The sequence below is a fragment of the Aedes albopictus genome, chromosome 1 (assembly GCF_035046485.1).
Source record: "Aedes albopictus strain Foshan chromosome 1, AalbF5, whole genome shotgun sequence".
Taxonomy (NCBI): domain Eukaryota; kingdom Metazoa; phylum Arthropoda; class Insecta; order Diptera; family Culicidae; genus Aedes; species Aedes albopictus.
Window position 1 is genome coordinate 255,034,773 of NC_085136.1, and position 23,891 is coordinate 255,058,663.

At 40.8% G+C, this 23,891-nt stretch overlaps 1 protein-coding gene across 1 annotated transcript; it reads left to right on the forward strand.

Annotated features, from left to right (window-relative positions):
* Window positions 1–268: 268 nt before the first annotated feature.
* On the forward strand, window positions 269–19,028 carry LOC109417760 (wolframin). Its single transcript, XM_019691903.3, has 4 exons — window positions 269–544; window positions 622–2,081; window positions 16,197–17,040; window positions 18,256–19,028. Exons 1-4 carry the CDS (start codon window positions 442–444, stop codon window positions 18,597–18,599), a joined length of 2,751 nt encoding a protein of 916 aa, XP_019547448.2. The 5' UTR covers window positions 269–441; the 3' UTR covers window positions 18,600–19,028.
* The last annotated feature ends 4,863 nt before the right edge of the window (window positions 19,029–23,891 follow it).

Below are 23,891 nucleotides of genomic sequence, written 5' to 3' on the forward strand. Positions count from 1 at the left end.
CTAACCGATGGACTTGGTGCGATTTGGGTAAAACGGGTAAATAATGAAAAAACTAACGTCCGGGGCAAGAGTGCAAATATTTTCCACGCAGTTTCACAACTACATCTACAAAAAAGGCACGCATACATTTGAACGTGATTACCTCTATATGCAGTCGGGGCATTGTCATTATGAAATCGATGAAATTTAGAACATTGCAGTCGGGGTTTAGCGTGTGGACAGAATCCTCCGCAGTCCAGTCACAGGGGTTTCCTTTTCAAAACAAAAAAGGAAACAACCGCTGTCAGTCCAAAAGATCCAAAGATTATTTTTCACGAATTTTGCTGCATTTTCTGCCCTTTCGGCCAAAGTTTTGATCAAAAATTTATTCAAAATAGAACTGCTCAGAATCGACCATTTGCTCAAGTGGTGCGCGAACTCGGTGGCTTATCCCACAGCGTCATGGCCAGTTGGGCAAACCGGCCCCCGATAGGGGACGGTTCCTTCTCCGGTGCGGCCAACAACAACAACCCTGCGTCCGTTCGAAAGAAGTGGAATCTTGAAGGTGAGCATGTTTTTAACCGTAATCGGGGAATGATGTCATTCAGACTGGTTTCTTGCCCATCTGGGTATTGGTTTCAGATAAAAAGTCCTTGCGCAATTTAAAGTACCACTTTGCGGAAGATGGTTGCTCGGATGTGCAGTACACGTTGGCCAAACAGCTGCTGGAGGAGAACGCTGAAACGGACCCGGCGCATAATCACGCCCAGGGAGTGCACTGGTTGCTTCGGGTCGCCCAGCAGGGTCACGAGCAGGCCATTGATTTGCTTAGCGATTGCTACAGGAGTGGGCGTGGAATTAACGAAGCGAACGAGGAGGATGTGCGAAGCTGCTTGGCGATGAGCCCGGGAGAACGATCGGCTAGACGGGCGGCACAGGAGCTGTTTGCCTCGCTTTCGAATGGGGAAGAATATGTAACGGCGGCGCAGCTGGAGAAACGTATGCGTGAGATTTACAAATTGGATAAAAAGCGGAAGCGAAGTAGGCCGGATGGAGCGGAAGCAGGCGCGGAAGATCGAGTGGAGGCCAGCCCGGATCGGAACGGGTCGTTCAGCGGTAGTCGGATGAATAGGAGTTCGGGCCAGTTCCATCCGGTGAATCACATTTCGGAGGCAAACCTTCTTTCGGCGGCAGTCAATTATTCCAACGGGAGACTGCCACTGGTCAGCAATGCTTTGACCCTGTCGGTGCCAAACCCTCAGAGCTTGGATCACGTACCGTGCTTCCACAGACCGTTCTTCCATCCGATTATGTTTTTCTCGCTCCTCTATCACCGATTGCTAGCCATGATTGCGACGTTCCCGGGCTCTAGTTTTAACGGAATCCAGCTTATTCTGTTACTCATAGCCTACTCGCTTTTTGCCAGTGATAATTTGTTCACGCTTGTTCCCGTCGCCGCCTACTATGTGAGCCTGATCGTGATGGTTTTGTGCAGTTTCAAGATGCTGAAATCCAAGCACGACTTCATCGATTTTCGAATGTGGTCCGGGTTGTTTCTCCGGTACGGCGACGAACACCTGAACACAGACGACTCGGAGAACCAGTATCTTCGGAACAACCTAAGGCCGTATCTCTACTTCTTCGTGGCATTCTTCATTAACGTAATGCTTCAGCCAAACATCAACGACCAGTGGTTGCCGTTTTCGGAAATCACCGTTGTGTCCTTCGTATTGACATTCGTGACGATGCTGGCGTTTATGTACACCTCCCGAGACCCCTTCCCCGATTACCTAATCCTGTTCTCCTTCGGACTGAACGTCCTGGCCAAGTATCCGTACGAGATGGACTCGGTAGTCACAACCGGATGGCGATTCTTAGACTTAAAAGTTCCCGCCTTCTCAACGTTCGTCATTGGAAATGGAATCGAATTCTGTTTGAACTGTCGGGCGCTGCTGTACTTAATCATTCCGACGTTTCTGACTGCGATTGCCCGGAGGAACGGCTGGCGTGGGATTTACCAGTATCTGATACCGCACTGTGTGACGCTGGCGTGGTTGCAGATCTGTATCATTGGGTCACAGTCGGCGACGATGTTTGGACTGGTAAGTGTGATTTTCTTACTTTTATTTTATTGATGTACAGTACAAGAGTATCGCTGGGTCAAGTTTGGGACTTGAGAGTAGGTATTGCACTAGCTGGCTTTTAAGTTCTGCCTCAAGGATTAGAAAAGGTGGGAGATTTTTTGGTGTATTGAGCTGTGGAAAGAATAAATTGTTATTCAAATGGTCAACGCAATTAACCCAAGGATCCCTATAGATGTTCTTCCAGGAATTCGCTAAAAAGTTCTCCTGAGATTCGTTGAGGTATTCCTCATGGGATTGCTTCCAAGATTTTGCCACGGTTTTCTTCAGGAAGTGATACAGGGATTCCTCCAAGAGTTCCTCTACTTACTCTTTTTAGGATTCTTTTAGGATTTCCTCAGGAATTTCAGTGATTTCTTCAGTACTTCCTCCTGGGATTTCTTCAGAAACTCTTCCGAGAATTCCCTCCGGAATTCCAGGAATTTCTCAAGGAATTCCTCCGGGCATTCCTCAAGGATATGAATTTCTTCGAATTTTTTTCCAGGGATACCTCCCAGAATTTCTCTAGAGATTTCTCCAGGAATTCATTTGAGGATTCCTCAAGGAATTCTCCTCGGAATTTCTCCAAGAGGAATTCCGCCAGGAATTTGTCAAGAAGTTCCTCCAGGCATTCCCCCTAAGGTTCTTCCCGGAATTGCTTCAAGGAATCCCCCAGAAATTCCTCCAGGAATTTTTCAAGAATTCCACCAGCCAGAGATTCTTCCTAGAATTTCTCCAGAAATTTCTCTAAAGATTCCTGCAGAAATTCCTTAAGAGGTTTCTTAAGAAATTTCTTCCACGAATTCGTCCAGGAATTCCTCCAGGTATTTCTATAGGAATTCTTCCAGGGATTGCTTCCGACATTCGTCCAAGAATTTCTCTAGGGATGCCTCCATTTATTCCTTCAGAAATTCCTCCTGGGATTCTTACAAAAAATCCTTGAACGAGCTCTGCAGAAATTCCTCCAGGTATACTTTCAGGAATTCATCTATGCATTCCTCCAGGGGTTCCACCAGGAATATGTCCAGAAACTGCTCCAGAATTTCCTCTAGATTTTCTAGGAATCGCTTCAGGGATTTTCCCAGGAATTTCTTTAGGGATTTCTCCAAGAACTCCTCTAAAGATTCCTCCACGAATTCGTGCAGAAATTCCTCCAAGGATTACTGCAGTAATTTGAGAATTCCTCCTAAAATTCCTCAAGAGATTTCTTCAAAAATTTCTACAGGGATTTCTCTCATAATTGCTCAAAGGATTTCTCCTGGAATTCATTCAGGGATTCCTGCAAGGTTTACTCCTCACGCATATCTGCAGGAATTCCTCTAGGCGGGATATCTCCAGGAATTCCACCAGCAATTGTGCGGGGAGCTCTTTCAGGGATTACCCCAGGAGTTTCTGTAGTGATTCCTTCAGAAATTGTTCTCGGGATCTTTTCAAAAATTAATTCAGAAATGTCAGAAATCTGTTCATCATCTTTTCCAGGGATTAAACCAAGAAAAAAATCCAGAATTATCTGAAGACTTTTTGAATTAGGGGAAATTGTGTATTTTCGGCAGTTTTGTTCATGAGGGGTTTCTTGAAAGCTGCTGAACTCAGATTTGGCCTCAAATCTTTCCCAACCAAGCTGAATTATACGACAAAGTTTCAGGAAATTTGGCCGACGAAAACCCTCCATGACGAAGAGAACAAACCTGCCGATAATACCTGAATAATACTTGAAGGATTTCTAGAGGAACTGCTTTAGCGATTTATATTGGAATAATTTAAGATAATTTCAGAGGGATACAGGAGTCAGGAAATCCTCCAAAAAGTCGTCCAGGAATTCTTTCATAATTATCTCCCAGAAATCTTTGAGGAGTTCATCCACAGATTTATCCACAAATCCATCGATGTATTCCTTCAAGAATACCCCCTGCAGCTCCTGCAAAGGAGTTTCTTCAGAAATTCGTCCTGCAATTCTGGGACTTACTTTAAACATATAAGTACTAACATGTTAGAAGTGCTTTCAGACATTTCTCCGGGATTTTTTTCAGAAATTCACCCGGAGAAGACTTTCGGAATTCTCCCAGGATTTCCTCGCGATTTTTTTCTAGAAAATGCACCACGAATTCCTCTAGAAATTGCTTTTTAAATTCCTCCAGACATTTTTTTGAATACATTCTAGCTATTCGTCCAGGAAATTCTTCAGGTGAGTTCTAGGATATTTCCAAGAATTCCATCATTTGAGAGTTCTTCAAACACCGAAAACAATTCATCGAGAATTTTTTCATAGATTCCCTTCAGAAATTCTTACAAGGACACCTTAAGGGTTTCCTCCTGTGATTGTTTCAAGGCTTCTACGAGAGTACCTTCAAAAATTCTTCCTTAACCTTCCGTAACTCGCGCGGTCACCACCGTCAGCACCACGCTTATACTGTAAAACTCCGCAAAGGCTTTTTGGAGAAGTATCAAGAGGAACTTTGAAAGAAATCCTCAGAGAAACTGGGACATCTGTAAATAAATGTTCTGGGAGTAAACTCAGAAAAAAAATTGAGGAAATTAAAGAAGGAACTCTGAAAACCTCTAAGAGATAACCCTGGAGTAACTACGGGTTGATGGCACAAATGTCCCAAATGGAGGATAACGGCCTTCTGAACTACGGGTGAAATCCCGCTAGGAAATCCAAGAGAAATATCGGAAAAACCTCTAGAAGAAATTACTGGAAGAACTTCTGCAAAAATCCCTGAACACACTTTTTTTATTCTAGAGGTTTTGATCCATGGATTTCGTTTGCTTCTGAGATAAACTGCTAAAAAACTATTCCAAAATCACCAAGAGAAATTTCTGAAAGAACTTCGAAAGCATTTTGACAGGATCCTCATCAACAAGAAACCCTGGAAGAAATCCTGAGGGGTGGCCGAAATCCCGTTAAAAATACTGCTGAAATCCTGGTATGAACTGTAGGAGGAATTCCAGGAACAAGTAAAATAAACCCGATAGAACACCGACAATATTTCGGAAGGATGTTTCAGCTTCTGTTTGTAACGTTCCATGTTCTGTCGGGTCCTTTGCTGCAGCATTACCGCCCGCTCTGCGTTCTTCTCCTCTAAAACAGTTCTACACTCTTCGTCGAACCATTCGTTCCGTTGATTCCATTCCACGTACCCGATGGTGCTCTCGGCTGCGTCGTTGATAGCTGCTTTCACTGTACTCCAGCAGTCCTCCAGAGGGGCCTCATCGAGCTCGCTCTCGTCTGGCAACGCGGCCTTGAGATTCCGCGCGTATGCTGAGGCGACATCCGGGTGTTTTAGTCGCTCTAGGTTGCGGTCGCCGGTACCGTACATTGTTGATGACGGAGAGTTTTGGGCGCAGTTTGACCATCACCAGATAGTGGTCAAAGTCGATGTTGGCGCCAAGATAGGTCCTGACGTCGATAATGTCGGAGAAGTGCCGTCCGTCAATCAGAACGTGGTTGATTTAAGATTCCGTCTGCTGTGATAATCTCCAGGTGTAACGATAGGGAAGGCTGTGTTGGAAAAAGGTGCCATGTATGGCCATGTTTTCGTTCGTTCGTTCGCTGGTGAGCGCTGAACTTTCCAATCGTCGGTCTGAATTCTTCCTCCTGGCCTACCTGAGCGTTTAAATCTCCTATGATGATTTTGACGTCGTGGCTTGGGCAGCGGTCGTACTCGCGTTCGAGCTGCGTGTAAAATGCCTCGTAAAATGCATCCTTGACATCATCAGACCATAATGTACAGTTGAGCTTAGAGTCCTTCCCTGGCACTCGGACGTAGATCTGCCGCCCCTAACATGGGGATCAGACGCTGTTGTGAGCCGCTCCTCCTGGAGAACAGACGCTCAGGTTTGCAGAAGCAAACCCCTCCTTCCCTGTCAGCCTACACACTCAATCCTGAATTGCCTGGTTCAGCACTTTTTTGACGAAAATAGAACAGCATAATTATTTCGGTAGCTTCGGTAATCGATTTTACTGAGGCTCAGTACACCAACTGTCAAAACCTGGTGCAAAAGTAAACAAAGCAGTAAAGCTGTATACAGCTGTTCTATTTTCGTCAAAAAATTACCGAACACGGTATTCCAAATTAAGTGTGTACGACCAAAGTTCCCACCGGGGTTGGTTACCCTATCTTCCCGAAGGTTGCTCGTAGTTTCCGGCCGGTACCACGAGGAGGTAGGGATAGGAGTTGCTGGGCAGAGGCTAGTGGATCACAATGGGATCTGTATTGCGCAGCATACCCAGCCTTTACCGTGCCAAATCCGATCATTAGAATAGCTAATATCATGGCTAATATGCAATGGGAATTAACGAAAACATTTAAAACCACGTACTTTGACAAACAAACATTTCAAACATGCGACCATTCTGCAAATCAAAGATATTAACAATGACTGGGTTAATGAACGTTGAATTTTGGAAATGGATTTACTAGCTTTGAGTAAAATTGATTAGATTAGGGTTTCATGAGGGCTCATATAGCCGAGGCGGTAAACGCACGGGTATTCAGCATGACCATGCTGAGGGTGACGGGTTCGATTCAGGTCGGTCCAGGATATTTTCGTAAAGGAAATTTTCTTGACTTCCTTGGGCATAGAGTATCTTCGTGCCTGCCACACGATATACACATGCAAAATGGTCATTGGCAGAGGAAGCTCTCAGTTAATAACTGTGGAAGTGCTCATAGAACACTAAGCTGAGAAGCAGGCTTTGTCCCAGTGAGGACGTTACGCCAAGAAGAAGAAGAGAAGAAGGGTTTCATGTTATTTTCTCAGTTCTAAAGAATTCGTAGATAGCATCATCAAGAAAAAAACAGTTAAATCTTCTTCTATCTTCACTTAGCTCCTGAAGCAACTAATTTCTTTCTGTATTTTTTTTTAACTACCGTGGGGTGCCCTAATTTCGTGCGGGCCCAAACTTCGTTAACTTCTGACATCTGAGAGCATTATTATCTAATTAACAGCGAAATCATCCAAAATTTGTTATATCCTCAAAACTGCATTTGATCTCAATACAATTCACAAAAAAAATAATGAAAAATGTGATATATGTCAAAGATTGAAAAATAAATTGCAAATGTATACAAATAGCAGATGCCATATTCAGAGATACGAGAAAATCAACACTCACGGAAGTAAACAAGTATTTCGATCTCTAGCAAAAGTAAATATTCCAATTTATGTTTGATTGTTTCAATTCAATATGTTTTATTATAATACGCAATAAAACTACTTAAAAATGTTGTTTTCTTATTTTGTTTCAACATTTATGTTGTTGGCGAAATTAGGAACCCACAATTTGTATGGGTCCCTAATTTCGTGCACTGTTTTTTTATAACTTTGTTTTAGAAGTTCTTGTGTACTTGTAGCCATCGCATGATTTGGTTATTAATAATAGTTCCAATAACTATTTTAATTGGTTTAAAATTAGCTAGGGACTGCTCATTAACTACGTAGAAAGTGAAAAAAAAAACAAACAAATTTATAAATGTGGGAATACTAAGTACGCTAGGGATGATTTTTTTTTATCCAAACATTGGGAGTAGTAGCTTACAGTCGCAAGTTTCATCCAAGCAATTTAAGGTATGCGCACAGCAAAATCTGGCCAAAGAAAATCAAGCAGTAATAATTCATTCCAACTTGTTCCCAAACCAAAAGCAATTCATCGTAAAAAAGCATTAATTTACTTTAAATCAACATCAAGCCATTGCTGATTTGACTTGTTATATCCGTCATCTCGAGTTTTGAGCTTGAGTCCTTCCGTAAAGTTTTGCACAGTACCTTCCACCGCATGCCAAGAAATTTTTACCACCTTTGTGTCAAAATCAATCTTATTTTTCGATGAAAGCTGTCGTTCTTGACATTTTTTGAAGGTTCCAATTCACGGTTACTCAATATTTTTCAATTGGGTTGAGTTTTGAAGTGTATGAGATTTTACGTTTTTTTGGAAAAATGCAGTACAATTTCTACATAGTTTTCTGCATACAAACGCAAGCATTCTCCGCCAAAAACAGGGGACAAAAATCAATTCAAATCAATACACAATATCTAAGCTTTTGAATAAGGGGTGCCAGCCATTTTGCCCGACATTTTCCGTAGTGAAAAAGATGATTTGCTGTACATGTATTTCTAAAAGTTCGGTTTTTCAAACCACAAATTCATATTGTTGACCAAACTATGTATTTCTTGCCAAACTTCGATTTTTTCTTGCTCTTAAGTTGATCTGCAACCTTTCCAGGTTGTAATGATGTATAGAACCGAATACTTGAAAGCTAACTTAGGTCTGCGGGGACGGTCGCTTTAATGTACATTGTCAGATTTTCAGCACGTTTGTGCAAAAACTTTTCGAGGACTTTTTGTTCCCTTGACTCTATTTTGAACACAATGTCAAAATATATCCCGAAGTAAATATTTTTCAATTCCTTACACAATAAACTTTCATTTGCGCCAGATATTGCCACGATTCGTTGAAAATTGAGAAATTTCTATCCAAAATGCGGTGGCTAGATTTTGCTGTGTGCATACCTTATTGCCGTAAGCCTTATTGCCAGAACACAAATTTGAAAGACGACACTTTACTAGAACTAACCTCCCGAGGAATGTGCCTATTAATGGCACGTAAATTATGTGACCTAATAGAAAGGTAAAAAACTGAATTGATTCACATTACTGACCATCAGTAAACTTAGTGAACATATGATTCAAATAGCAAACAATACTTTGTTTGATTAAGATGTCAATTAAAGAGCAAAACAAACGTCAAAAATAATAGCCCTTAAAACTACAGAAGCATTTTTGGAAATCTTAGTGTAAACATTCAGGATGAACATGGGAAACAGCAAATATTCACTCATATTTCGTCACAGACATCGATTTTATCTACACGTTGTGGTTTCATGGGTATTATACGAGTATGCTACGTTTTGAAAATTAACACATTTAGGCGAATTCTATGTCTTTTATAGTGAACGAAATTTGGACCCATTTTGAACGAAATTTGGAACCCGTGCACGAAATTTGGCACTTTCAAATAAATCGAAACTAATGCCGTAACTATTTTGTATAATGTGAAGTTGCCTAATTTATATTTTTCTTGGGAGCTACACTGCCGGTGGACGCATAAATGTCCCATGTGCAAAAACAGACAATCGAGAAAATCGCGTCCAAAGTTCGAAAAAAGTAAATGGTCTCAAATATGACGTATAAGTGCTGAATCGTGTTCTAACATCAACCAATTTTGAATTTGAGCACTAATTTTTGTTGTAGAGCGATTTTATAGTTCCATAGTTTTATATTTTAAGAAATATGTTCTTTTAACGTTTTCTAATCTATGTCTTTCGGATGGGAGATGACAAGATAGGTGTTGTTTGGTCGGTAGTCGACTTGAAAGAGAGCGAGCCCAGCTCGCTATGTTTATTAAACAATTAGGTATCTGCCTTACACATACACATTATTTGATCCGAGGGTGGTATACACCACAGTTCTTCCCCTTTCAGAACGTTTTTGATTTACAATACAAATATGAACTGTTCAATTGAACTCTGTAGACATTTAACTTTAACTAGTATCACATTGAATATTTTAAAACACGGAACACATTGAATAATATAATTAATCCACATAAATCTTATCACAGTTACTACGATTTCGAAAATCATTCGACATAACTCAGAATATAAGCTTAAACAATACACTTTCACAATACATTTCAATTTCAGATCGCCAGTTGGCGTTTTCGAATACATTTCGTATTTAATTCCGGCTTTGTTGCCTCCGCAAGAACAATAGAGTCTTAGTCCCGGACCTTTGCTGAATATATGTTTCCGGCTAATCATATAACCTGCTACGATGCTGTGATGATCCCACTGACTTGACATCATGCATTCGAAGCTCACCAAGTCAAAGACTGGTAACTCGCGTCCACAAACGGCCTTTGCACCATATATCGCCAAATAACAACTATAGGCCAACCAACTCCTGATGAAGTCGACAGTCGTCGATTTTATTTGTTCGCCAAATTAAAAATGTTGCCTCATCTCTGTTTCATTCCATTGGAAAGAAGCGTCATATTAGGTATTTGTTTGGAGCCTTTACTCACATTCTTCGCCCTCTTCTTTGTGCTACGAAACACCCATGAATAATTTTGCTAATTTATAATATCATCAATTAATTATCTTCGCACATTAAACAGTAAACATCTATTCCAGATCTCAAAAAATCATGTGACCACTAATCACATTCGTTTTATTCCAATTATGCCGATAACGACGGGCACTGATGTTATTTACACTTAAACCTTTCGCAACAACTCCTGCGGCAATTGTGTAGCACGATGAATCTGTAGCATGTTCTCTCCCTTTTGTTTCGCAATGATATGCAGCAGGCGTAGAAATGTGCAAAGCCAATGCGGTTTGATTATAAAATAATTAGCACTTTCACACGCGATAAATAGATTAGTTTTCCTTGTCGCCACTTTTATATTTTAAGAAATATGTTCTTTTAACGTTTTCTAATCTATGTCTTTCGGATGGGAGATGACAAGATAGGTGTTGTTTGGTCGGTAGTCGACTTGAAAGAGAGCGAGCCCAGCTCGCTATGTTTATTAAACAATTAGGTATCTGCCTTACACATACACATTATTTGATCCGAGGGTGGTATACACCACACATAGGATTTCCAATGGAACGTGACGCTTATGCGTCCACTTTTAAGAATATTACAAATCGGCCTTGCATTTTTTCAACAATTTTCGGAACAAACTACCAATTTTTATTTCCCCATATGATAGTACCCCATGATACATGGTCATGGGCTGCAAAATCTCAATATTGCCAAAAATGCACATGGGACAATTATGCTTCCACCGGCAGTACAGTGCCAGCACTAAATATTATTCAAGAAAATAATCTGATATACTTTATAGTAAATTTTCAATAGTTTATCAAACTTTGAGAATTCTTAAGTGCACGAAATATGGGCACCTCACGGTATCTATATTTTTGTTTCGTTAAGTATTTTCTTGTAGATTTTCAAATGTCCCTGAAAACCGCAATTCACGTTTCTGATAAATTGTAGATTTTCTGTACAAAATAGATTATTCTTCATTTTAGTGAAAAATTTCCAGTTCCGGTATTTTACCGGTACTACCCGTTATAAGTCCCAGTACCGAAATACTGATACTCACCGAACGTGGTCGGTACTGCGACCCCTACTACGGAGGAACTCTCAACCAAATCTCGACCCTAGGAAACGCATCCAGACTATCCATACGTTTGAAATTCGTTACTTACTCTCATTACTCCCCTGGAGGGCTAGTGTAATGCCGTCTCTTGATAAAGAAATAAACCAGTCCCCTATTGAAAATCTCTCTGATATGGTGACTTCAATCTTTCAGAGATCACGTGGAAGGTATCATGCAATGGATTTCTCTATCCTGACGTGGAGCGGTCAGTCTTTCACTCCACCGCATCTTGTCTTTTGGACAACTATAGTGCTGCAACTCTCGCTCAAATCAACCACGTTACCAATCAGAACAACCGTAGTCTGGACCTATGCTTTGTCAGTGCTCAGGAACCCATATGCGAAGCGCCGGCTCCTTTAGTGAAATTAACAGTCCACCATCCGCCTTTGCTGTTAACAATCGACGCAAAGTCGCCTCTTGAATTCGTCATTTCACCGATTGCCGTTTCCTATGATTTTCACAAGGCTGATCATCGTAGCATCGCCTAAGTGTTATCCGGTCTGGATTGGGGTGATATCCTTGACACCGAGGACATTGAGGTGGCTGCTCAAACTTTGTCCAATGTGCTGGCATACGTTATTGATAGACACGTCCCCAAGAAGCTGCACCGCAATACATCGCGTCGTCCTTGGGAAACAAACGAACTGCGTATGTTGAAATCTAGGAAGAGGGCCGCTCTGAGGAAATTCACCAGACTCCGCACACTGCTACTCCGGAACTACTATGTGAGGATCAATTACGAATATAAGCGCATTGCGAAACAATGCTTCCTTCGTTATCAGTGTGGCATGCAGAGGAAGCTTAAATCTCGTCCTAAACAGTATTGGAAATTCGTAAACGAACAGCGTCACGAATCCGGTTTGCCATCGTCTATGATGTTCAACGGTGATGTGGCCTCTTCTCCGCAAGATATATGTAATCTCTTTGCCGATAAATTTGCTAGTGTCTTCACCGATGAGCAACTGGATGACAACAACGTCACACTAGCCGCTAGCACAGTTCCACACTTTGGGCAATTGCTGAGCAGTGTAGACATCGATGAAAACATGATTGCCAGGGCTTCCGTTAAGCTCAAGACGTCGCACAACCCGGGACCCGATGGAATTCTATCGGTATTTGTCAAGGCGCAAATCATCAACCTATTGCCACCACTGCTTCACGTATTCCGACTCTCCGTAACTACTGGCCTGTTTCCGTCCACATGGAAGCTTGCGCACATGTTCCCAGTACATAAAAAAGGGAACAGGCAAGAGATTGGTAACTATCGCGGTATTACTTCGCTCTGCGCCATCGCCAAGTTGTTCGAGATTGTCATCATGGACCCGTTGTTCGATCACAGCAAATCGTATATTAGCACCGAGCAACATGGATTCCTGCCTGGTCGCTCAACGGCCACTAATTTGCTGTGTCTTACCTCCTATATACTCGAGAGCATGGAGAAACGCGTTCAAACCGATGCCATTTACACCGACCTGACTGCAGCATTCGATAAATTGAACCATCGTATTGCTGTAGCTAAACTCGATCGGCTGGGGATTCATGGAACCCTCCTGCAATGGTTTAACCCTTTGGAGACGGCATTTACGCCCTTCTGGACGCAACCTCGATGGTCTAGAACATGTTGGTGATGGTTGATTTTCTCGGCTGGGCACATGAACCATCCGTCTCCAAAGGGTTAAATCTTATCTTACATGTCGCCGCCTGTCTGTCGTCATAGGTGATTGTCAGTCCGTTTCATTTGCCGCAACGTCTGGTATCCCACAAGGTAGCCACTTGGGACCACTGATCTTTTTGATATATTTTAATGACGTGAACTTGGTGATCAAATGCCCACGATTATCCTACGCGGATGATCTCAAACTATATCTTCGTGTTCGGTCGATTGAAGACTGCTACTTCCTCCAACGTCAGCTGAATGCGTTTGCTGAATGGTATACTCTAAACCGAATGGAAGTTAACCCGTCCAAGTGCTCGGTGATTTCCTTTACGAACAAAAAACGGCCAATACAATTTGATTACAGTTTGTCCGGCACCCAAATTGAACGCGTCAGTCAAGTCAAAGACCTTGGTGTAGTTTTGGATGAAAAGCTCTCTTTTAAACAACATATCAACTACGCCGTCGGAAAAGCCTCTAGCATACTCGGCTTCATATTCAGAATAGCAAGAGAGTTCACGGATATTTTCTGCCTTAAGTCCTCGTACTGTGCTCTATCCCGATCCATACTTGAGTACTGTTCGGTTGTTTGGAACCCATACTATAACAATGGAGTTGAAAGGATTGAGTCTGTTCAACGGCGCACACTGGGGCAGAACTGAAAATACATGGAAAAAACCTCTAGCTCGTCGAGATGTCGAGATACTCATTTGGTGTCTTCAGAGAAAATATTTCTATGGACATGGTCGATATTCTGAGCGGTAGTCAATTTTTCTTACGTTATTCGCATAAAAGTCCTATAAATCATTTTGGCCAAATTGCATTTTAGCGATATGGTTCCTTCGGCAAAGTTGTTCGGCTATTTATGCTGAAAAAGTTTGCTGAAGACGTCAAATTTACAAAGCCTACTATTCTTGAGATATTGATTGATTTATAAAATACCTACCTAAAATCGATTTTTTTCATTAAAATACGTTTTTAAACAAATTTAATGTCCGTTTTCGAGTTATAATAATGAAAAATACTAAAATAAAACATATATCGAGGAAATTAGTTGAAAAAAAATAAAATATGCATTGATTTTATATAGACAGTTCCCGAAAAACACGCAAAATGTATATAGGACGTTCTTGCAGTCGGGCAAGTTCGGGCAAGTTTTTTCATCGGCAATCACCTAAAAAATACATTAGCTTTCATGTAAAAAATTTTCACAGACATGATATTTAATGATTTTTTCTAAATTGAGTTCAAAGTTTACTGTTTTGGGTGAATTAGTACAAAACTTTTGTTCATAAAATACTCCGTTTTAAGGTGCCAAGTAAACCATAAAAAGGATAGATACAATCTAGTAATAGATTTAGTTGTTTCTAATCTCCAAACAAATTGTAAAACACAAAAATGTCCCAAATGCCGCCAATAAAAGCATGCCTTGATTTTATCATTCGTTAATGATTTATTCACACGTAATGTATTTGCGTGATGATTCAATGACTGTTTTACAACACATCCAGATTTTGTAGAGATCTAGACATATGTTTGCTTCCTGTGATAGCCACTAATTTGAAAGACAGCTAAATAATAAAGGAATCAAATAACAAAGAATAGTTATTTACTGGTTTATTTCTGATGAATTGTTATTAATTTTGCTTAGCACGCAACATATTTAAATATTTAGTACGTACGACTACGTTAAAATAATTGAAAAGCTTTTCTATGTTTTTTACTCACATGCTTTTGAGTTTTTAGATCATTGAATACATTTATTTATGCTTATAACTCTCCATTTTTTTAATATCTGTATAATAATAATCATACAATCAAAAAATATTCATGATGTGTGACTGTATAACGCATTGACGAATGATAAAACCAAAGCATACTTTCGTTGGCGTTTGGGACATTTTTATGTTTTACAATTTGTTTGGAGATTAGAAACAACTAAATCTATGAATAGATGGTATTCATACTTTTCATGGTTCACTTGGCACCTTAAAACGTAGTATTTTATGAACAATAATTTTGTACTAATTTACCCAAAACAGTAAACTTTGAACTCAATTTAGAAAAAATCATTAAATATCATGCCTGTGAAAATTTTTTACATGGAAGCTAATGTATTTTTTAGGTGTTTGCCGATAAAAAAACTTGCCCGAACTTGCCCGACTGCAAGAACGTCCTATATACATTTTGGGTGTTTTTCGGGAACTTTCTATATAAAATCAATGCATATTTTATTTTTTTCAACTATTTTCCTCGATATATGTTTTATTTTAGTATTTTTCATTATTATAACTCGAAAACGGTCATTAAATTTGTTTAAAAACGTATTTTAATGAAAAAAAATCGATTTTAGGTAGGTATTTTATAAATCGGTCAATATCTCAAGAATAGTAGGCTTTGGAAATTTGATGTCTTCAGCAAACTTTTTCAGCATAAATAGCCGAACAACTTTGCCGAAGGAACCATATCGCTAAAATGCAATTTGGCCAAAATGACTTATAGGACTTTTATGCGAATAACGTAAGAAAAATTGACTACCGCTCAGAATATCGACCATGTCCATAGAAATATTTTCTCTGAAGACACCAAATGAGTATCTCGACATCTAGACGAGCTAGAGGTTTTTTCCATGTATTTTCAATCCTGCCCCAGTGTGCGGCGGTTTTTGAGATATGCTCTTCGACGTTTGCCTTGGTCCAATCCGTATAATTTGCCAAGTTATGAAAGCCGTTGCCAGCTGATAGATCTGGAACCTTTATCGACCCGTAGGGACACTGCCAGGGCTTTACTGGTCTCGGACACTCTGCAAGGACGCCTTGATTGCCCCGCCATTCTGGGTCAACTAAATATTAATGTTCTACCTCGTGCTCTTCGCAACAATTACATGCTGCGGCCACCCTTAAACCGGACGAGCTACAGTATGTTTGGGGGTGTTAACGGCCTGCAGCGTAACTTCAATAGAGTTCATTCATTATTCGATTTTAATGTGTCTCGTCAAATACTTCGTCGGAGGTTTAGTTTTATTTTTGACTGCGATATGTTACTTTGTTACGTTAGACTTTAGATTTAAGTAAAATCATTGGGGCTTATATAGAGCCTGTTGATTAGATAAATAAATAAATAAATATAGATGTTTTTTCCTACCATAACTGCTTTTTTTTGTAATACAAAAATGCACATTTTATAGCTCTCAAATATTATCTATCTATTCTAGGTCCGCGGTGCATTGGGTCTTTCCGGACTTCTCCTGTTCCTGCCTCTTTTCGGCATAGTTACTCTGCTGATTCCGGTCTTTGCCGCAATCGAATGGTTATCGCTTACCGATTCCACTGTCCGGCTGTGGTCCTCGATCGGTGCGGCCATCATGGCTATTCTGATCTCGTTCTACATGGCCGCGTCCAGACGAACGGAGAAGTACATTACATTCCTGCAGATATCGATCTGTCTTGTGGCGACCATCTTTTTGACCCTACCGCACATGATGTCCAACTTCGAAACGCTCCACGGGGCAGAGGCGGGCCTGTTCGAGTCCAGCACGATTCCGTCGGCTGACGGTGGCTCCAAAACTCAAGGAATGCCAGCAAATAGTTTGAGCTGGGAATCGTATTACAAATTCTGCCATCAGCCAGCCTGGGACCGCCTGGGGAACAAGATTAAAACCCAGCTAAGGTGCGCCCATCTGGACGGAACGGCCGTCCGCTGGGAGGGAAATGTAGTGGATTTGGAAATAGCCAGTCGAAAGAATTGGCGATCGGATTTCATTCAGAGCTACCTGCCACGGTTCCTGGCGGATAGGGTTGCCTGTTTGTACGGTGAACGCGTGGAACCGGAATGCGGTCCGGCCGAGGACCTCCGGCACTGTGAGGAGATGAAGAGTTTCATGCAGCAGCAGTCCCGTTGCCATCTGGACAAGTGGAACACGTACGAGTACGAACTGAAGGTGCGAATGCCGTCGCTGGGGCTGCTCTCGAAGCCGGCCGAGGTCACCCTGAAGGCGCAGCACGCGTTCGGAAATTTTACGCAGGGACTGAACAACAGCGATCGGATTTGGTTTATAGGTGAGTGGTTTTCTTTTATTTACCGATACACATGCAAATTGATCCTCAAGGGGATCCTTCTAATTCGGTTGACTCTTTTACATGGTTATTCCGTATATTTTTTTATATGGGACTACTCTGCCGTGAATCGCAAGTCAGTCCCATCTGCATTTTGGGCAAAAATGAGTTGATGGCCGTTTCGAGCTTTCTTCGGATGATCTTTCAGCTGCGTGCCAAAAAATATATAGCTTGTTCAGTAAATTGAAAAACAACACCAAGTCAGATTGTCCCATAATGAAATGTAATCGCAAGTCAGTCCCATTACGAACTTGTGCACCCTCCAGTACAAAACCTAACACTATTTTAACCAGGTTTCTATTTTTCACTGTTATGTTTTCACGTTTGAAACAATATGTGAAAGTTTTATGATGATCGCAGAAGTTTTCAATTCATGGCGATTTTTTAGAGTTTCGCATAGAAATCGAATTTGAAAACTTCAGAGGCCATTTTCTCAATGCCTACTTTTTACATATGGGACTGACTTGCGATTCACGGCAGTACTGCAGATAATAAAAACTTATTTGGAATATTACGTTCAATGATGAGAAGAGGTACTGTAAATCGCTGAAAATATTACTATCATGTTCTCGTCATCTCATTATGTCGAATTTCTTTTAACTTCTATAATGAAATCATGGTGGAATTCTAGATGAAATTCCTAAAAAAAATACATGGAATTCTCAGAGGGGTGCATAATCCTATTTGCGGATTGTAATTCCTGAAGAAATTGTTGTGCTATTTTTTTTAAATGAATTCTTCAATGAAATTTGGAAGATTTTTCGCAATTATTTTTGAAGGAACTCCTTTTGAAATTATCGGGTTTTCCCCGTTTGGCATAATGCTGTTTGGCATAAAGTCATTTGTCATAATTGTGAATGTAAGATGTGAGGAGCTGAATATGGCCAACCTGAATAATTTGCGCTCATTCTATTGCCTAAAGTCCCATATGATGTGTATTTCAAGAACAGATATTGACGCGAAAAGTTACACATAAAAATGATCAATATTACTTCAATTATTGTTATGCCAAGCGACCATTATGCCAAATAGGATTATGCAAAATGACCATTATGCCAAACATCTTTTACGCCAACGAATTACTGTGCAAAATGGCGGCTACATTGATTATACAGAAATCTAATTATATTGTGTATTGCTACTGTTGCAATCGATCAGGCATCTTGCGGAACTTCCTGAAGCCGACGTCTTCGGGGTACGCACACGGATCCCGAGATCCTTCCGAGGGCGGCAGCTTCGACGGTGATCTTCACATGGACTTGGACGGTGGTGGGGCTACCGGAAGCAGTGGAACTCGAACCGATCGAAGCAATATGCGTTTGGGACGGAAAAATCCCCTGATTGAACTACTCTCGATCGGCTGCATCAACTGCCAAAACCGGGAACTGACGTCGATGCACGTTTCCGAGGGATTGAAGGTGAATGCCCGGATGCGCGATCTGCTGCGCGGAATCAAGTATCTGCTGAACGTGATCTTCAACCCACTGGTGATCTTCAAGTGAGCTGAATTCTCGTCTTTTATTTTTAGTTTCGCGACTGTTATTACACCTACTTTTCAATAAATTGTTAAGTTTCACGTGAGTTTAACCCACCCTTCTTTTACGGAGTGTTTCGTCCTGATTTAGGTTTTAAGGCTTTAAGTAAGAGACGTCATGAAAGCTAGAAGTATTGCATTTACGGGAGAAGTTTTAGATTTGTATAAAAACATAGTTTCAAGGACTCGACTATAAACTAGAAAGGAACTGCTGTGAACGAGAGTTAACAAAGAAGATATAGGATAAAACAATGCTTTCATGATTGATGTATGTACTAACGTTTCGTTTACCAACTGCTTTATTTCTGTGCCTACTATTTCCCGAAGATGATAATATATGTAGCTAGTATATGTAAGTTAAGAACAAATAATAAATAATGAATGTGAATTGAATGAAGCATACGGATTTAAATTCAGAAAGAAAATTTCTTGTACGTGACTGGAAATGAGGCATGATTAGGTTGCTCACAAACTGCGCTTTCGGAAATGGTTAATATTTACTTACACCGACGCAGTCCAACAAATCAACAACAGATCTGTAATTTTTAGCGACTCACTGAGACGGACTCAGCCAGCTCAGGTAACTAAAAAAACTGTTACATTCAACGGATCGAAGCGGACATCGCAGGTAAAAACGTGCATTTCTGGAAGATTCCTGAATAATCTGGGTAACGAAAGAGCCGACGACGCAGCGCGTTGTGGAAGGAAGCACCCAACACTTCTTGATGAAGTTCCATGTCAGGACATCACCAGTTGGCTACAAAAGGAAACATCAAAAACGCAACAACTTATATGCAACCAAAGCCCTAGCAAGAAAACTCTGCGAATATTTCGGCACCAACATTTCAAAAGGGCGTAACTGCTTTTGCAACCAATGCCTTCTCACAGAGCTGTGGATCGTATTTCATTTATCTCACGCAATTCACATCCATTAATCGAAAGATGAGGATTTTATCTTTCTATTTGTGCTAGTGGATTGCTCGAGAGGGATGGGATACACTCCACAAGTTTGTGAGAAGACATTGGTTGTAAATGCAGTTACGCCCTTTTCAAATGTTGGTGCCGATTTAAGAGTAATGTTTTGCGAAATTCGTAGATAGAGACACATGCGCTTTTCAAATGAAAGCATATCTTTGATTTAACTACTTGCGAATTCAGTCGATAAGCGATCGAATCTGTGTGTCGAGTTTGAGGGGCAGATTCCTCAACTACAGCCTGATCAGCATCTATGCACTAACGAACGCTAAACCCGATGACATGAAGGATGAGTTGTATGAGAGCCTTGTTAAGGCCTACAGAGAGTGCCCAAATCAAGATGTCAAAATAGTCATTGGAGATGCAAATGCGCAGATCGGCAGAGAAAGATTTTTTCGACCTGTGATTGGAATGAAAAGTCTTCATTCCGTTACCAACAATAATGGTCTGCGCCTTGTGACATTCGTCTAATCGGCATTAGGCATGCTGCTAGAGCACGGGTTCCCAACCGGTGGTCCGCGGCCCCCTGGGGGGCCTTGAAGCCAGTCCAGGGGGGCCGCGATGTGACTAAAACAATTGTTAAATTTTTATTCTATTTTGTGCAAATTATAAAAATTTTCAATTTTGTATACCACCACCCCCAAAAGCCACAATTTGAGGAACAAATTTTCAGTATAAAACGCCTTCAGAAGAAAAAATTTTCGGCTGCGCCGCTTTTTTTCAGCTACGACTCAAATTGAATGTACATCACATCGAAATCAGAGTGCCGAATAAAAAAAAATGTATCATAGATCGTCGGAAATTCCTCCCACAACAAATTCCTGGCTACATCACTGTACCCAGAAAACTCGGTTTCGTTCATTTAATTCATATTTTTTTCTAAAAATTTTCATTGGGCCGCAGATGTTATGAGAATGCTTAAAGGGGGTCGCCATCTCAAAAAGGTTGGGAATCCCTGTGCTAGAGGTTGTCACCTGCTACAAAATAGCATGCGACAGATTTTTATATATAACGTCATGGAATGGATGATCCCAGATTAAAAAGAATGTTGGGGTTCTCATTTCTGTACTGCAGAACACTCACCAACAGAACCACAGAACCCATCGTCGATAGCCGAACGTTCGTCGGCGCAGTATTGTGCGTTTAGCACTAAATTGATTTCCGAAAAAACTTCATTGACTTCCGCTGCGTTTCCTATGCATTAAACATTACGTCGGAAGTAGTGCGCTGTATAGCAAACCAGATTTACTGTACAGCGCACTACTTCCGACGTTATGTTTAACGCATAGGAAAGGCAGCGGAAGTCAATGAAGTTTTTTCGGAAATCAATTTAGTGCTAAACGCACAATAATCAATAATGTAACTACGTAGTATCTGCCTATGCGGTGGGATAACAGACCATTAGGCCGGTCTCACAATTCTGGCTACCTGAAAACCCGATATTAAAGAGCACAAAACTCAGTATCGATCGTTCTGTACTAAAAGGGATCCACTGATACCACCCAATTGACGAACAATATTTTCATCGTGCAGTGGTGAATATCGATCCGTATGAGATCTGAGATCAATTTGCGAAACCAATCTTTCTATGATCAGTTCCAATTAACCCGTGCTGCATCTAAGATCGCAAAAGTGTACCAGTTGGTATTTTTTTAACAAGTGCGGTGTAGAAAGTTAAGGCCCCCTTTGGGGTTGAACTAGATTATTTTTCGGAACTTTGCATGCGTAGCATGGAGTAGTTAAGAAGTGCTTGAAATGAGATCGGTAAGAAGCCTAAGAGCATCGCCACGGGAGTCCTCATCGCTATCCTTATTATACCACTCCTTGTCGGGTGCTATTTTAGGATAGCACCCCACCTTCCCACCAGTGGTTTCTATTTTGGGTTTGAGGCCTTGAAAAACATATTGATGCTCCACCGTGCGTTGCTAAACGTGGTCCTTACTTTTTATCGGACGTAGTACTAACTGAAACAAATTAAATATGTCCTTATGGCTTTTGATGGATCCTGCATAAAATCACAAAGGCATAAAGGGTCACAGACAAACGCACGCAACACTTCTAACGTTTCGTCACAGACAAGCAGACGTCTCCAGTGCCAGTCTCCCTCTAGTAATTTCTTATCGTTTTATTTTTTAAAGAATATTTAAATCAAATATTCTGTAGTTTGCAAATTGTTCGCAGACGGCGCTCACATAATTTTTGCTCCTGTTTGACGTTCGCTCACTACCGGCACCTACTGAGCGTTTTGTGAAATAGCATGTTTGCCATTGGGGATTATGTTTATATGACGATGATTTTAATAGCAATTTCTTTCAAGTGATACGTTTGCTATTCAAAATCATAGTCGCGGAAACATATTCACCCAATCTAAAAGGACTGAGTTTGACCAATGGAGTGGCCAGTCATAAACTAGGTGACAATAGTGAGCGAATGTAAAACTTGAACAAAAACGCTGCGAGCGCCACAGATGGGCAGTTGGCCAACTATTAAATTTTAGCACAGGTGATCCACTGCTTTGCACTGTTCGTACAAATACAGGATAAGTTAGATCATTTCCATTTTTTCGTCAGATGTTTGTATACGTTTAATGAACTATTATGCCAAGTTTGGTGAAAATTTCTCTGCTCGTTTTTGTTCTAGAGCTAAATGATTCAGCAAAAGTCGGTATTTTTCCTATTTTTCCTATTTTAATTCAAACAATATTTAGAGACGAACCAGCTAAGGGCTGAAAGTCTCTCTAATAAAGACAAATCAATCAATCAATCAAACAATATTTGAATATTCAATATTCCGAAACATGAACATTATTTTCAACGGAAAAAAATACCAGCATGCCCTACAGTATGCATATTAGCACAATCAAATACCGTTTCATGAACAAGTTCTTGACAACAAGATCCTTCTTGATCTAACCTGTTCTTTGTTAGCATGTTTGTTTACATCCAAGACATTTGCCATTACTATTAGTGTTTTATGTAAAAATGTCATTATTTCATATAATTATAATGTAATCTATTTAGCGCCGGCAATAAGTCGCAGATTAATCCAGGAGGGTTTATATGGTACGATGAGAGAAGCCATAGATTCGAAGCGAACCATGTCCGAATACCGAACTACTTATGATAACTGCAAGAAGTCCCACAAGTTTCATTAAGTTTTACAGAAGGGCTAGATAAGAATCTCGAGTTAAATAAAAGGTGTAATAGATGATTTATAAAAAAAACATATACAAAAAAAAAAACAAAATTTATATATTTGCCTTCAGTGCATCCATCTTCCCAATGGATCACAGGTGATTCACCCCAAAAATCAATTTTTCCATTTCTAACGATATTTTGGAGTAAAACTATACATCTTTTGTTCTGGTGATTTGTTAAGAAACCATTTTATCTATTTTTAAATGTCAAAACACCTTGTGGGAAAGAAAGGGTTAAATAAGCCGTTGAATTGGTGTACGTGAGAATTATTAGTGTTGCATCTGTTTGTTTGTGATAGGGTTCTGGAAAACATATATAGTCACGTAAGACAAAGTGCATAAATATTCACCTTATGCTTTATTGATCCACTGCTGTTCATTTTCCATACCACTGCTCAGCTCACTTCACCGCAAAATATAAATAAGGAAAGTGACGTCACACAAACCATCGGAATAGCAACTCAGTGCAAGATTTGAGTGGGTCCCCAAATGTGGAAACCCATCGCTAATCCCATGTCGCGTCCTTATTTTTCATTCCCGTTTAGATACCACCGGTGTGAACATGGGTCCCTATTCAGGGCCCGGAAATAGGGATAGGGACCCAGATAGGGACGCCCGTGGCGATGCTCTAATAATAGTGAAGTGGCCAAGAATCTTACATAGCTATTGATCCCATCTATAGGCCTATTAGTTAATGCCACCGAGTGTGTCGTCGAGGGAGATCCGGTGAAGGTCAAGGCCGGCAAACTGCATGTGTGGACCGCAGTGGTGCCGTGGCGTCACGTGGCTAGCTCCGGTGGACACCGTCCGGGGCCCAATGAATTCGCCGTTGGGATACACTACAACACTTTACACACTTACAACACTAGCACCATTTAGAATTAAGTTGATTTACTTACCGGTCAGGCTAAGGCCGGGGTGGCCTCTGCTATACATAGTAGCCGCCTCCATTCCACTCGGTCCATGGCTGTTTGTCTCCAGTTCCGCATTCTGCGTAGGGTCCGCAGATCGTCCTCCACTTGGTCGACCCACCTAGCTCGCTGCGGTCCACGTCTTCTTGTACCGGTCGGATGACTCTCGAGAACCATT

Coding starts and splice junctions, on each gene's coding strand:
- LOC109417760 (XM_019691903.3), top strand. CDS start 442: ATGGCCAGTTGGGCAAACCGGCCCCCGATAGGGGACGGTTCCTTCTCC. Junction 2,082..16,196: donor CGGCGACGATGTTTGGACTG/GTAAGTGTGATT, acceptor TATCTATTCTAG/GTCCGCGGTGCATTGGGTCT. Junction 17,041..18,255: donor CGATCGGATTTGGTTTATAG/GTGAGTGGTTTT, acceptor GCAATCGATCAG/GCATCTTGCGGAACTTCCTG.